The sequence below is a fragment of the Strigops habroptila genome, chromosome 3 (genome assembly GCF_004027225.2).
Source record: "Strigops habroptila isolate Jane chromosome 3, bStrHab1.2.pri, whole genome shotgun sequence".
NCBI lineage: Eukaryota > Metazoa > Chordata > Aves > Psittaciformes > Psittacidae > Strigops > Strigops habroptila.
The window spans coordinates 1108950-1125215 of NC_044279.2; the positions used below are offsets into that span (position 1 = coordinate 1108950).

The following is a 16266-nucleotide window of genomic DNA, read 5'->3' on the forward strand; positions in this document are numbered from 1 at the left end:
TGCTTAAACCCAACTTTGGCTACCCCCCAGGAGCTCTCCCATAAATATCACATAGAAATCCCAGCTGTGTGTTGCTCTGTGCACTATATATTGCTCTTTACATTGTTCTTTCTGATTTCCTTTGTTTAAATCCAGGTCCTGATGGAGACTCTTGGCGCGTTGGGTGCTCAGTGCCGATGGGCTGCCTGCAACATCTACTCTACCCTCAATGAAGTGGCTGCTGCCCTTGCTGAGAGCGGTAGGAAACGTCTCCCTCTTGGGTCTTTCTGGGTTTAAAAGGATTTCTTCCTGCCCCATCCTATTTAGTTCATTTATCAGTGCTTAAATTCTTTTTCTCTTCATTTGAATTGATTTAGAATAAAGCTATAAGGGGTAGAAAGCTCAGGATCAATCCCTTCCAGATGGTCCTTACAAACCATCCTGGTCTAGAAATCTTAGAATGACTTTTATCTGGAGTATAAGAACATATAGCACAAATGATGGTGAGGCACATTATCTGCTGAATGGGTTATGTGGAACCTGGAAGTTCTTTTGCTAAGAGAAACAAAGCTCAATTTGATTTCAGTTCTATCCATTTGAGCCATAACTTTGGCTAAAAAGGGTGAAAGAGAGAATTTTTAGGGGATATAATACACAAAACAAGCTGTCCATGTTGCTGCTCACCTCAGAGGTGCCTTAATCCAAATCCTGGTTTACCTGGGTCAGGCCAGGGGTTTTACCAGGAGAACTGGACACCCAGAAGAAGCCAAACCCACCAACTTCCATGTCTTGCTCACTGAAGCTGAATAATTGCTCATGAGTGAGAATACATTAAAATTAATCTATGGGGAACATGCTTAACAGGAAGGTAGAACATCTAACTTGCAGTGAAAGCTTGAGCTGCAGACAGATAGAATCATAGAATGGTTTGGGTTGGGAGGGACCTTAAAGCTCCTTAAAGCCACAGCTTCTCTGGGCAGCTGTTACCATTGAGAGCGTGTTGTCCTCTCAGCTGGTGGCCAGAACTTTTGGGGGGAGAGGAGGACATTTAGGAAGGGTAAAGCTGGCTCCTCTCTGCTGCCTTCAGTGTGTGTCTCCAATGTGTGTCTCTGAAGCTTCTTCTAGAAGGTAGATGTTGAAAAGTCAGACACAAGCAAGAACCGCAGTCGGGAGCCTGGTTCCTCACGTGTGGACATAGGGGAGAGCTGATCCCAAGGGATTTGCTAAGGCTGTGTTAGCACCCATCTCCCTCTCTGTGCCAGGGTTCCCTGTCTTTGCCTGGAAGGGAGAATCTGAAGATGACTTCTGGTGGTGCATCGATCGCTGCGTCAATGTCGAAGGATGGCAGCCCAACATGGTGAGACGAGGCCGGCTGTAAGACGCTTTGAACCATGGGTAGCTCTCATCTGAAGAGGAGGAGGAGGGTTTAGTGCTGGTCTAGACCTGAATCTAGACCTAACTTAGCAGTTAAGGCTTGGTTCTAACACAGCACTTGCCTTCAAAGTGCTTTATAGATAACTATGCAATTGGGAGATAGACTTATCTCAGCTGTCGAAGGTGGGTTCAACAACTCCTGCACGTGGATCTTGCCTATCAAGCTGGGTTTTGTTGAACTACTTTACATATAAGCATAGCTGTGTTAGTGCAAAGCTTATCAGGTGCTTAGTTTGCATCCAATTTCACCCAAACTCATTTAATCTAAACCAGCTCAAACTCAGTGTGTTCTGAAAAGGGCTTGAATCCTTTTCACCATATTCCATTAAATTCACAGCTTTACTTGAGGTGATTTTCCTTAAGGCCTCTGTGAGCAGAAATGAGATTTTGAGGTGATTTCTACACTTTAAGCCTGCTTTTACTGTACAAACACAAAGCCTTGAGTAGCCCAACTCTGTTCTTTGCTGCTTGATCCTGCCCTTGTTTCTAGGGAAAACAGGGAAAAGTGGGTGAGTGGAGGAATCTGCAGCAGCCAAATGTGCTGTTTTCATCGTGCTTCCTGACAGGTTTTGAGCCTTATGACCTACATTAGATGAAAAGTACTCAAAGGTGGAAGACAGGGGCTATCTGTATGGTTTGTTTGCCAAAATCAGCTTGTTTGAGGTGGGGGTTTTGTCCTTTCCACTCTCCACCTGCTCACTTCCTCACTGTGAATGTCAAGAAATCCACCCCCAAGCTACAAACCTGAGTCTAGACACAATAGCAGCTTTCTTCTTCTTTTTGAGGAGTAATTTCCCATCAAAAATGACAGTAATTGAAGAAGTCAATGTACCAGAATACATATATTACACATTTATAGCATCTCTTCAGACCTCTTGATTCTGGGACGTGTCTCCAGCCATCAGTGTATTTTCAGACCTGCTTCTGGAGCACAGAAGATGGGGAGCACAAAAGACCTTGGATCTAGCAGGTCCCGAAGATTTGCACACTGGATTTTGGAGGTGCACATTGTTAGATTAAGAAATAAGATGTTGGACACTGGGTGAAGAAGAGATGTGGAAAGGATCTTCTTCACGTGGTTATCTCAGAAGAGAGGAGCTGGCAAACTTGGATGAAGAAGCAAGGGGAAATCTGTCTCTCTGGTCCATCTGGTCTCAAGGCTGAAGCAGATGAACCTACTCTGCTCCCTGTGCTGGTGGCAGCTTTTTAGAGCATGGATCATATTTTTCTTTCCTGCTGAGACTGAGAACTGCCCCTGATATCCAGAATCAAGGAGATACGTCCCCAGGTTGTAGGGCTGAGCCTGAGCTGCTGCTACTGACAGCCCATGACCTTTCTATAGACCTAAACCTGGTCTCTTTTCATAGAATCCCAGATTGGTTTGGGTTGAAGGGACCTTAAAGCTCCTCCAGTCCCAACCCCTGCCACGGGCAGGGACACCTTCCACTAGAGCAGGTTGCTCCAAGCCCCTGTGTCTAACCTGGCCTTGAACACTGCCAGGGATGGGGCAGCCACAGCTTCTCTGGGCACCCTGTGCCAGCGCCTCAGCACCCTCACAGGGAAGAACTGTCTCTCATCTTCTCTTCCCATCAACAAAATGCCAACAATAACTTTCAGCATCATTGGTGGTTGTTATTGGCCATACAGTGCTTTGAAGATGCGAAGAGTGGTTCAGTAACATGCCTATCTCTGTCCAGCATGATATAGTCAATTTGGACTTCTATAAAGCACGGAGTAATTCAGAACATGAACGTCCAACTTGTGCTCATTGCTCCCAGGTGAAAGTAGCATGAAAATACATCTCCATTTCCAGGCTTCATCTTTAAGCTCAATAAAAAGAAGGACAATCTCTAATTCTCCTTAAGAGAAAGCAGAGTCATGGAATCATAGAATGGTTTGGGATAGAAGGGACCTTGAAGATCATCTGGTTGTTGTTGAGCAGCTTGCTCTAAGTCATGTTGATTTAATATCAGGGCTTGACATACACCCGAGGAGCCCTGTTGAGCATTGCTTTGCTGGGCCCCCCCAGTCCCGTGTCCAGAGCATGATGGAGCTGACCTTCTACATCCCATGTAGAAAAATAGGGATGTCTTACAGTCCAAACCCCTGAATGTTCCATGGTAGGGCTTCTGTGTGGTGCTAATCCATGGGAACAGTTATCCACAAACACTGAGAGTGTCCAGGAAAAGTCCTTGGGTTTCCTGATGGGATTACAGACCTCCAGAGGAAGCAGATTCCTGTCTGTGTGGATGGGAATGGCTCAGAGTTGGGTTTCTGGGAATCCAGAGTTTGGTTTCCTTTGCAGCATAAACTGATCCAGGACCATGCTGCCACCAGGGGATTTTGATGCCACCTCCATCCAGCTCTTCCTGCATCTCCTTGTGTTTTCACCAGTCATTTTCTGTACCAAGTTATTTTCAGCCATGCTGCTGAGCTAATCCCAGCTAATTTTAATCAGCTTGGGTTTGGTAAGATCTACCACATGGTGTTGGCTGTTGCCCCAGCAGAGTTGGAAGGAGGACAGGGTGAGACATTTGGTGGCAGCGGGGTCTTAGATGGGTTTAAGGAGGTTGTAAAGGGCACGCTGGGACACCAGTTGCTTTCACAGAAGAGCCAGAGATGTTCTGCTGGAGAAAACATCACAGCCCTTCTGTGCTGTGTGAAATTGGTGACGTGGAGAGAAAAGCATTGAGAGAAACATCTACCAAGGAGATATGGAGACACCAAATCAGTCAGAAGTCATATCAATCCAGGATGAGTGCTGCTGTGGATACCTCCTGGTGTTGGGTCAGAGGATGGTCCCATCTCCAAACAGAGACGTCCCTGCAGCCCTGGGGTGACAGGAGGATGTTTTGACATGTGTGCTGACTCCAGCATGTTCTGCTCCCAGCTGGAAGTGCCAAAATCAAGAGGGAGGTTGATGAACCACCGCCGGGAGCGTTGGTTTGCAGCTGGTGCCTCTCCGGGTGGGTGTCAGGCAGCAGCACCCAGAGGAAGAGCAAAGCCCACATCTGAAACTGCTGCTTTTCTGCACAAAATACTCTTTGCACATCAAATAAGTGTTTTTATCCCCAAAAAACCCTGCCTGGGAAGAACTGGAATGAAGGGGATTTGCCTTTGGCTGTTCAGGGCTGCTACAAGAAGGTGACCTTCCATCCAAAACTGGTTCCTGCACTGATTTAGGTTGTCCTGCCCTCCTAGGAAAGAGGAAAGTGCCAACCCCTGAATTCTCTCTTGGAAAGAGGATTATGGGCCCTATTAAATGGGGATTAATGAAATGAAGACGTCCTGGGAGCCAGGCTGCTGAGTTCCTACCCAGGAGAGCTGCTCAGCTCACTTAACCCTTCCCTGCCTCCGCTTCCCAGCCTGTGCACGGGAGTGGATCTGGGGGTTCCTGGAGACTCAGGGCTTGGGTCTCTGTGGAAGAGTCATGCTCTGCTCTGGCAGGAGACCACGTGTTCTTCAGACACTCGTGGAGGAGCAGCTGGAACCCACAGTATGTGCCTTCAGTGGAACATCCTGCCATTTAGAGAGAAGGTTGTAATGGTATAAAGCATTCCCATCCTTTCCGTGGATGAAGCCCGTGAAACCAGCACATCATAGGATCCCAGAATGGTTAGAGGTGAAAGGGACCTTAAAGCTCCTCTAGATCCAGCCCCCTGCCACGGGCAGGGACACCTTCCACTAGAGCAGGTTGCTCCAAGCCCCTGTGTCCAACCTGGCCTTGAACACTGCCAGGGATGGGGCAGCCACAGCTTCTCTGGGAAGAGTCTGTGCCAGCGCCTCAGCACCCTCACAGGGAAGAGCTTCTGCCTTATCTCCAACCTGAACTTCCCCTGTTTCAGTTTGAACCCATCACCCGTTGTCCTATCGCTCCAGTCCCTGATGAAGAGTCCCTCCCCAGCATCCAAAGCTCAGGAACATCATCTTTGTGCCCCAAATGGGGCTTGTACTGCAGGAGCATGGTGGGAGTGTGAATCTTCCCTGGGTGGCTGCAGATGCCTGTGGGAGAGCTGCAGACAAGGGCTGTAGAGGGTCCTGCTGAGCTCCACCATCAGCCAACCAACAGAGATGCTTCTGCCCAGGTTTGATGTTGGCATTTTAGGACCCACACAACACACCAGTGGGTTAATAAGGGCTGGTGTGGAGCTCAGGAGTCTTGAACGTTGGTGCAGGGAACATGCAAAGAGAAGGAGGAGGAGGAGGAGGAGGATGATGCAGTCAAAAGTCTTTGACGGTGGTGTAGGGAATGTGCAAAGAGGATGATGATGATGATAGGGAACATGGAAAGAAGATGATGATTCAGTTGGATGTCTTTGAGGCTGATGTGGGGAACATGGAAAGAGGAGGATGGGTTTGATGCAGTCAAACATCTTTGACACTGGTGTAGGGAATATGCAAAAAGAATAATCATGATGATGGGGAACAGCCAAGAAGTCTGATGATGATGATGATTCAGTCCGAAGTCTTCGAGGTTGGTGTAGGGAACATACGAAGAGGAGGAGGATGGTGATGGTGAGGATGATCTGGGGCAATGTGCTCTCAGCAAGCTCAGGTCCTTGGCACTTCACCGGTCACTGGTTGAAATCTGTTCCCTGTCTTCTCTTGAGTCTGGCTCTAATGGGGTTGTCACACTTCCCACCCTGCTTGGGCACTGCTCGGGCCACCTCAGGCCACCAGGATTTCAGGAGGACTCAGGGAAACACACATTTGGGATTTTTCCTTTCCTTGTGTTGTCTTCTTTCCCAGACACCTCTTTATGGTACTCCAGTGGGTCCCTCTTTGAAGCATTCAGAGCTCAGCATCCTCCATGGGTATGGCTGTGTATTGAGATGCAGCGGGTGATGACCCAAATGATCCTCCTTCTCCATCCTTCTCCATCCTCCTCCTTCGTCCTCCTCCTCCTCCATTCTCCTTCTCCATCCTCCTTCGTCCTCCTCTTTCTCCATTCTTCTCCATCCTCCTCTTCCATCCTCCTCCTCCTCCATTCTCCTTCTTCTCCATCATCCTCTTCCTCCATTCTCTTCCTCCTCCATCCTCCTCCATCTTCCTCCTTTCTCCATCTTCCTCCTCTTCCATCTTCCTCCTCTTCCATCTTCCTACTTCTCCGTCTTCCTCCTTCTCCACCCTCCTTCTCCACCCTCATCCTCCTCTATCCTTCTCCATTAGCAGCTATATTAGAAAAGCTGATGACTCTTCATGGTTCAAGGGCTTTTCCACCCATTCTTTCTAGTTTTGCTGTTTCTTCTGGTGCCATTATAAACCTCAGGGTCTGCTGTGTTTGACCATTGCCTTTCCAGCACACCACTGATGAAGCAGTGCTCCTGCTCGGAACAGTCAAGCAGAACACTCTCACCTACACTGTCACAAAGTGCTACTTGAGATGCCAAACCAGGAGCTTGCTTAGGAATGATTTGAGTGTGTGATTTACCCCTTTTTGGTCTCAGCAGACCTTCCTGGATCTTCAGAGCAGTGACTTTGTGGTTACTTTGATTACAGATCTTGGATGATGGAGGAGATCTCACTCACTGGATTTACAAGAAATACCCCAACATGTTTAAGAAGATCAAGGGGATAGTAGAGGAGAGCGTGACTGGTGTCCACAGGTAACAGGACAAGGCTGCTCTGTGAGCATGGAGATGTGTGGACCAAAGCATCTTCTGCCTCAGGGCACTCATAACAAAAGATCTCCAAGCTGTAAGATGCCACAGATGGATGTTGAACCTCCTGACACCTGATCTGTGGTTTTCCTTCAGCATGGGCTTGGCTTTCCCTTAAGAGCTGGTTTAAATCTCATATAGTGAAAGCAATAGACTTGGAACTACTGCTCTGAGTTTCAGATGAGGAGCAGAAGCATCTGCTGACCCTTGCATGGGTGGGAAAAGTGCACGAGGGGTGGTTTTCCCACCTGTGAAGTAGGGACAATGGTTATCTCACCTCATTTTGCATGGACAAAGGAAGGGGTGAGGGCGTTGCACAAGAAGGGCTTTGGAGAAGGTCAACAGCATCATCCTGAACTAAATCTATGGGGAGAAGTGAGATTTGGGAAGAGGAAATGAGTCTCTAGTTGGGATGGGAGTCCAGGAAGGGAGAACCACAAATGACTGAGGTTCCATCCATCATGTGGCAGAAGCAGAATTGTGATGGGAGAAGGGGCTCCTCAAAACAGGGAAACGGAATGTTTGAAACAAGGAAGTGACCAATTCAGTTTTGCAGCCACAGGGGTCATGAAAAGGACCTGGTCATATTTTTGGTTCTGGGAATCTTCTCAGGATGGGCAAAAGAGATGTGCAAAACCAAAGCAATGGTCAAAACTGCTCCCCATGTTCTCAAGCCAGGAGCAAGGTTGTTTCTGAGGTTGGTGGTATCAATGCATGCATGCTCCTTACCTCCGGGGGACAGACAACGTGGGGACTGAGGCTCCCCAGATGACACTGGAGGTGGTCCCTAGGGCCTGGCCAAGGGAGCATGTTCTCCTTCCCAAGGTCTGGAGCAGGGAGATGATGTTCAGGTTCTCTTTGTAGCCATAGTGTAGTGTTTAGATCCATTTCTAGATGTTTGCTGCTGTCAGGAGTTGAATCTGCTCTCAGGACTAGGAGGTCAGGTTGATGTCCTCCCACCACGGGTACTTCTTGCTCTACATCTCAGTGATTACCCTCCTGCTGCTGTTCAAACTGATGTTTTGCTGCAGGAGTTGATCACAGCAGCCCCACATTGCTGTGATGTTATCCTCCTGTGGCCATTCCTATTTGTCTTGATCTAGAAGAACTTGAGGAATTACAGGAGCTCTCATCTTACTTTGGAGCAGGATGGGGAGGGTTTGTCATGTTGAGGACATCAGAGGATGGTTGTAATACCAATGCTTATGAGGCAGATGGATTCTAGAGCACCTTCCAGTCTGCTATTTGCCAGTGTTATCCAGTAGGGAAGGAAAACAGATGGAAACATCTGTGGAAGCTCCTCCTGAAATGAGGAGCTCCCAATAAGAGGTTATCTTTGACCCTCTAAACATCTACTGCTCACCCCAATGAAACAAGGACCTCAAGAGCACACAACAGTAGAGCCCAGGGAAGTACTTCTCCACTGATGACCTGTATCTTCCTGTATTCCTACCAGGCTGTACCAGTTGTCCAAAGCAGGGAAGCTCTGTGTCCCTGCCATGAACGTCAACGACTCGGTCACAAAGCAGAAGTTTGACAACCTGTACTGCTGCAGAGAGTCCATCCTGGATGGGTACGTATATGGCCACCAGCATGGGGCTGTGCCTCTTGCTCATGTCACCTCAGACCTCACAGGGAACTAGGTCCATGGGTCATTTTAGGTCAATGAGAATGATCAACCATTGGAATGCTCTCCCCAGGGAAGTGGTGGGCTCCCCAACACTGGACACTCCGAAGATTGGGCTGGACAAGGTGATGGGACATCTAGTCTAGGTCATGCTTTGCCAGCAAAGATTGGACCAGGTGATCCTTGAGGTCTCTTCCAACCTGGCATTCCATGATTCTATGAATTGATGTGCTGAAGAAGAGCAAAGACTCTTTATTACCTCTTGTCCATCCTATCAAAGATGAGAACCTGGAAGGCATTTTGAGACAGCAGCTGTGTCTCTGTGGGTCAGAAGACCCTAAGACTTGTGCTATTGGTTGTAAAGCTCTACAGACATACACACCACAGAAAACCAATGTTGAATCTTGTGTGTGTAGGAGAATGATCTTGCAACAAAGTCTTTACGTCTCTAGAAGTTCTATGATGATCTATGCTCTCAGGGTGATGTTGCCCTTCCATGTAGGTGACTCTTGTGCATTTTCCCTTCTTGGTGAGTGTGGCTGGAGCTATGTTCAAACAATGCAGCTTCTCTGTGTGAGGACTTCAGAAGTCCTCGTGGATGGCTACAATGCTCCTTCCCATCCCTCTTAACCTTTGTGGCATCAGGATAAAACCCATCCATGTCTGGTGTGTGTGAGTCAACCAGCTCCTTCATCACAACATCTTCTCCCTCTACTCGACCCTGGTGAGGCCACATCTCGAGTCCTGTGTCCAGTGCTGGGCTCCTCAGTACAAGAAAGACCAGGAGCTACTGGAGAAGGTCCAGCAAAGGCCACAAGGATGCTCAGGGGTCTGGAGCATCTCTCTGATGAGGGGAGATTGCGGGAGCTGGGCCTCTTTGGTCTGGAGAAGAGCAGCCTGAGAGGGGATCCCATCAATGCAGATCAATAGCTCAAAGGTAGTGCCAGGAGGATGGTGCCAAACTCTTCTCAGTGGTGCCCAGTGACAGGATGAGGAGCAATGGCCATAAACTAAACCACAACAAGTTTCACCTCAACATGAGGAGGAACTTCTATACATTAGGACACTGGAATGTATATACAGCACTCTGCATTAGAGCTGCCCAGGGAGGTTGTGGAGTCTCCCTCTTTGGAGACATTCAAAACCCACTGGGACATGTTCCTGTGTGACCTGCTCGGGGTGGCCCTGCCTTGGGAGGGCGTTGGACTGGATGGTCTCCAGAGGTCCCTTCCAACCATAATGATTCTGGGATTCTAGTTTCCTTCTTTCTAGTTTCCTTTTCTATCCTCTCCTATGAATATACCATAAACCAAAAGAAAGAAAACAGAAGAGGTTGTGGAGATGGAGACTTTATCCCATAACAGTTGTGTGTCCAAAATGTAGACTTCAGTGTGAGGATTAAACCCTGTCCTTCAGCTGAGTGTAAATAAATAGGTGCAGAAGGTGGGAATGACAGGAATGCTGAATGCTTTATCCACCTCTGCCCTCCCTGCTCCTGCAGGATCTCCAGCCACGTGCCACACAAGCAAACAGAAGAGTGTTTGCTTCCCTCTGGACTCCCTCCTCCCTAAAAGCCCAGTGGGCAGCCCGTGGGACTGGGAGCAGCTCTGCAGCATCCCGATGGTGCTGTTCTTTTTAGGATTGGATGGGAATCAGTTGCTGACAGATACGTGGGCACCGGGAACATGATGTATCTTCTGAGACTGCTGGTCTTGAAATGCAGTGCAAACTGCTTGAAGCTGTGATCTAGAGAGTGTAAAAATCATCTCAGGGATATTTTTTCCTCTCTCCCTCCCTTTATTTTCCTTGTTTTGATGGAATTGGGTGCCTGTGTCCCCACCACCTCCACCACCAAATCTTGTCAAAGCCAAGTGAGATTAGGCAAACTTATTCCTACAGTTCAGGCTGTGAGATATTGCATCAAGTAGTGGTCCCAGTAGACAAGTAAGCACAGAGCAATGACAAAGTTGACTTTCCAGACTGGTGTTGATGCTGCTGAGATGGACACAGAGGGATGATTGCCTGCTCTGTGCCAGGTAGCTGTGGTGCAGAGAAGGAATCCTCCATGGAGAAGACAGCTTCATGAGAAAAGACTGTTTTCATGGTTTAAACAAGTCTTGAGAGCTGCAGTTGTCAGTTCCTCACCAACGCAGGAATGTCTCCTTCTGTTTCATCAGAGTCCATCTGGCACTCTCTTGGTGTTCAGCTGGGCTCCTGCTGCCTTCAATCTGGTGGCACCAGAGGTTCTCAGACACCCAACATATGTTTCTGTGTCAGTGGTGGCCTCTGCTCTAACATCTTTCTCCCAGATCTTTGTGGGATATGTGGTGCCTCACTGGTCACCTCGGTCTTCTTGGTAGTGGTCATCTTGACCAGGAGAAGTGAAGAGGAGCCATGTTTGTCCAGATACAAGGGCATGAAGATGATCTTTAAAATGTGCAAGTGCCATGTGGGTTAGTGAACCACCAAATAGTGGATCTCAGGATGATCCACTGCACGTGCTGTTTCTTCCCCACATTTCCATCACGTGTTGTTCTAAAAGGCTAACTTCTGGGCTCCTTGTTGAGTCCAGCAGTGATGGAATCTGGCTCTTCCCTGCCAAGATGTTGTATTGAAAACAACCTGCTCTAGTGGAAGGTGTCCCTGCCCGTGGCAGGGGGTTGGAATTGGATGAGCTTTAAGGTTCCTTCCAACCCAAACCAGTCTGGGATTCTATGAAAGCATCTTCATGCAGTAATCCTTCTAATTGCATAGCCCTTCCTTCTTTATCATGGCCATGTCTGTGCTCAGTGTCATGGGATTCAAGCTGCACAAGGCAGCTTCTGTCATAGAATCAGAGAATGGTTTGGGTTGAAGGGACCTTAAAGCTCCTCCAGTTCCAGCCCCCTGCCACGGGCAGGGACACCTTCCACTAGAGCAGGTTGCTCCAAGCCCCTGTGTCCAACCTGGCCTTGAACACTGCCAGGGATGGGGCAGCCACAGCTTCTCTGGGCACCCTGTGCCAGCGCCTCAGCACCCTCACAGGGAAGAGCTTCTGCCTTATCTCCAACCTGAACTTCCCCTGTTTCAGCTTGAACCCATCACCCCTTGTCCCATCACTCCAGTCCCTGATGAAGAGTCCCTCCCCAGCATCCTTGCAGCCCCCTTCAGACACTGGAAGATGGGGCTCAACTGCCCAGTCAAGAGTTGCCCCCAACTTCTGAGCTGAAGACACAACTTTGAGCTCCATGTTCCACCAGATGCTCATCCTGTTGTGATGGATGATGGGCCTCAGGGGTTGGTCAGTTGGGATTTGAGCTAAGCCTGGCCCAGCCATCTCAAACTGGGTCAAGGGAAGCCTGAGCAGAGCTGCTGGGGCTTTTATCTTTATTCTCTTGGAAATGTGAGGGAATTTCACCTTCCCTGCACTGCTAACCTATTTACTGGTGTGCTAAAAATAGCCTGCAATGTAGGGCATTCTTAGGAAGAAGGCCGAAGGAATCCGAGTGGAAGGGAGAGCTTTATTTGTGGAAATCCCTGGGATTCGGGCAATAAATTACCACTTTCTTGCTGCTTCTGGAGCTATTTTGGGGGGGGGCTGAATGCAAAACAAAATAAATAAGAAGAAAATATTTTTTAATAAGATCTTCAACATTTCTGGAGTCCAAAACTAAATAAAATAGGGATCCAAACCCCAAATCTTCCATCTTTTTTGTGTTACCACAATGACCAAAGGAAAACATCAGGTTTGAGGGGTCCTTTGGGTCCTCTCTGCACCCAGAATTGCTGTGTGTCCTCAGGGATATAGGATACAACTGTGGTCTTTAGGAGGAGCAAACCAAGAGTCTGCCCTTCCCAGCCTCAGCAATGGAATAGATCTTACTGCTGGTCTTTAATTCCTTCTTTTCCTTTATCCTCAGCCTGAAGAGGACAACAGACATGATGTTTGGAGGGAAGCAAGTAGTGGTTTGTGGCTACGGGGAGGTAAGGGGATTACATCCTACCTGCAGGTACTGTGTGTAAAGCTGGCACATCCTTTGCATGGCTTTATCCAACGGGGCTTTCCTGTCCTTGGGGCTTGTCTCTGCATCTGCAGGGATCTTCAGGCACGATGGGTTGGCCAAAACTGGAAGATTTTCCTCATTTCCAGTATATTTCTTTAGTATTAAACAGATGGCAAACCTGAATCTTAAAGAAACATGAGTATGGAGTATTCTGAATAACTTTAATATCTGAATATTGGCATATCCAGATATTAATAGAGCATACAGTAATATTATCTTCTATATTCTATTTAATATAATATTAAGGCATTTGGAGGCTGGGTCCTGCAGATGTGCAGCCACAGTGTTGCATGCTGAAACACGGTCAAGAAAGAGAAGTTAATCTTGACCTATCCCCGTGTTTTCACCCCCAAACAGAGTGATCCTCTCTCAAGGATGGGGATAACCACCCTTGTCAGGACCAGCTCACACCAGTTATGGTGGGCAGTGCTGTGGGTGCTGCACTGGGACTCTTTTCTTTCCCAAAGAGCTGAAATGGGACAATTCCTTGATGTGTAATCACATTTTTTGGGAGCTCTTGGTCATTTAACTATTGCCCTGAATTCCCTTGCGAGCTGCACTGTGTGTGCTGTGTAAAGGTTAAAGCTCTTTAATCCTCAGAGATTAAACCATTAAGCTTCCTAAACAGAGTAAAGGTTACAAGAGACTCAAACTTTCCCTGAGATAAGGGTAATCTCTTGTTTTCCTGGTACTTTCTAGATACCAGGAGGGAAAACCAACTCCCTTGGACCAAAATCAACATCACTTTTACATTTTTTAGTGCCTCTTATCTAAGCTGGGTCCTAAATTACTCCAAATCCAGGAATTCCATGCACCCAGAAACTGAGTGTATGCAACCAGAGGGTTGCAAAGGGCTCTTGGGGCTGCAGAAGACACATGGAGTTGTACATCCCCCATGGCCATAGTGATGCTCAGCATCTCCTGGGCTCTCAGCATCTCACCCTTGCTCTGTGCTCTTCTCCCTCCCCAGGTTGGAAAGGGCTGTTGCGCTGCTCTGAAGGCCATGGGCTCCATAGTGTATGTGACAGAGATCGATCCAATCTGTGCCCTCCAGGCCTGGTAAGCGCTTGCACTGAGCCCAGCTGCTGCTTTAGGCTTCTTTTATTCTTCCAGAAAACCATGGCCAGAAACCACTCAGCAGTGGTCCCTCATGAGAAGGACACTGGTGGGGGGTTTGTAGCTTCTCCACACCCTTGGAGGGACACACAGCTCTGTCCTACGGCCAGAAAAGGGTTCCTGCACTAAAGCATCACCCAGTTTATCTGTATCCCAGATACCAACTTGCATGATCATAACCACAGTGGCCAAGAGTTCAATGATAATGGCTTGGAAGGATGTTGGGAGTGAACTGCAACCTCTGGAGTGCAAACTTGGGCTTTACTGGGCTGTGCACACACCTCTCCCAAGGGAGATTTGGGGTTCTGTGGTCACCCACCCCTCACAAACCTCTCCTCACTAACACCAGTACCCTGACACAGGGCTGAGAGCACGTGGCTGTCCCCTCTCACAGGCACATTGTGGTTATACCAGACCTCATTTCCTCCAGGTCAAGGTTGTTTTGGTGCAGAGATGCTGCTTCTGCAGCCCAAGGTGTGAGATGGGATGTGACCATGAAAGCAGAGTCCCAAAACCACCCAGAGCCTTATTAAACCTTCAGCCTCTTCCTCTCAGCAAGCCTTCAAAGTGCTATCACAGTGAGGAGACTAATGAGCTCTGATTAATGAGCTGAGCAACTTCCAGTTGGCTTTGTGACCTCCACAACTGGTCCCAAAGCTTTCATGGTGAACCTGGTGGGTTGCAACCACCCCATTCCTGCCTCTGCCCAAGGCAGCACCGTGCAGTCCTGCTCATGTGCAGTGTGCAGTGGAGGGGGGGAAACACAATAAATGGGACATAAAGCAGGAAAAAAATGACTCTTTTTATAGCACCCACAATTCTGCAGCTTGTTAGAGCCACAGAAATCAGTTCTCAGGAGGAATATCAACAAATCCTATAAAAAAACCCCTCCTGCCCTTGTTCTGTGCTGAGCACACCTTGCTGGGTGAAGTCAGGAGAGACATGCTGAGCACTCAGTACATCTAAAGATGCTGTAAGTGCCTAAATCTGGATTGCAGCGTTGATGACAGGCATCTGTGGGCTTGACTGTTTGGGTTTGATATTTCTGAAGATGCTCTAAATCTGTATCAGAAAGGCTCCTGCAGCAGGAGGTGGATCTGCATCTTCTGGATGTACTTTGCAGCATTAAAAAAAGCCATCTCGATGGAAAATCTTGCTTTGCAGGTGTGGGGGACTGGACAGAAAATGGGAAATCCCCCAGATCTCTTTCACTTCTCCCCACAACAGTCCCAAATCCTCCAGAAACCCTCCTAATGCTGTGGGGGATGTGGCCCTTCAAGTGCTGCTTTGTGGTTGTGGCGTTAGAAGGTTCAAATGAGTATCTAAGAATCATTTAGTAGGGTATTCTTCTATTTTGGGCATGTTTTGCTGCTTCTCAGACTTACTTTTTCCTCCCTCTCCTGTCAGCATGGATGGCTTCCGGCTGGTGAAGCTCAATGAAGTCATCAGACAGGTTGACATCGTCATCACCTGCACAGGTACGTGGTCCCCAAGGCAGGGGATGGATCCTCAGGGATGCACACCCATACTTGGGTCCATCTTTTTCCAAAGGAAAAGGCAGAAAGATGGGGAAGGCAAACAGGGTGTTCTGGGTTTTGCTGTCTGGCAGGCAACAAGAACGTGGTGACCAGGGAACACTTGGATCGGATGAAGAACAGTTGCATCGTCTGCAACATGGGGCACTCCAACACCGAGATCGATGTGGTGAGTGCAGGGATGTGCCTTGGGCATGGGGTGGTGGTGGGTGATAGAACCCCAGCCTGGTTTGGGTTGGAAAGGACCTTAAAGCTCATCCAGCTCCAACCCCTGCCCCGGGCAGGGACACCTTCCACTAGAGCAGGTTGCTCCAAGCCCCTGTGTCCAACCTGGCCTTGAACACTGCCAGGGATGGGGCAGCCACAGCTTCTCTGGGCACCCTGTGCCAGCGCCTCAGCACCCTCACAGGGAAGAGCTTCTGCCTAAGATCTAACCTAAATCTCCCTTTTGGCAGCTCTGTCTGACCTGGGGGGAGATCAAATAAGCCATCACTCCCCGTGTCTCAGCAGACCCTGGCAGACATGGCTCTGTCATTCCTGCAATCCCAAAGGATGCCAGTGAGATGGACAAACTGCTCCAGCCTCCAGCGTAGTGTCTGGTGTACACCAACCTCACTCCTTCCCCTTGAGAGTCAGTGGGTCACCCTTTCCAGCCCAATCCAACCTAACCAAGAGTTCAGCTTGGTGCAACACAGCAGCATGTTCAACCCCATCATGCTTTACAGAGCACCACCAAAATCTGCTCCCCTGTGCTTAGACATGAGTAGAAAAACAAGAGAATCTTGTCTCAAGGTCAGTGGAGAATTGTTTGACCAAACCCATGGGTTTAAAGCCGTTTAAAGCCATTTAAAGAAGTGACCACAGCCATGCAG

The 16266-nt window shown here is 48.5% G+C and overlaps 1 protein-coding gene across 4 annotated transcripts in view; it reads left to right on the top strand.

Moving 5' to 3' along the window:
• Nucleotides 1-16266, top strand: part of AHCYL2 (adenosylhomocysteinase like 2) — a 78502-nt gene that overhangs the window by 55551 nt on the left and 6685 nt on the right. For all 4 annotated transcript variants that reach the window (XM_030478147.1, XM_030478150.1, XM_030478149.1 and 1 more), the window contains exons 5-12: nucleotides 136-238; nucleotides 1242-1336; nucleotides 6913-7019; nucleotides 8530-8646; nucleotides 12600-12663; nucleotides 13714-13802; nucleotides 15267-15337; nucleotides 15469-15563. In XM_030478147.1, the coding sequence (XP_030334007.1) occupies nucleotides 136-238; nucleotides 1242-1336; nucleotides 6913-7019; nucleotides 8530-8646; nucleotides 12600-12663; nucleotides 13714-13802; nucleotides 15267-15337; nucleotides 15469-15563 (741 nt within the window). The remainder of the gene's footprint in view (nucleotides 1-135; nucleotides 239-1241; nucleotides 1337-6912; nucleotides 7020-8529; nucleotides 8647-12599; nucleotides 12664-13713; nucleotides 13803-15266; nucleotides 15338-15468; nucleotides 15564-16266) is intronic.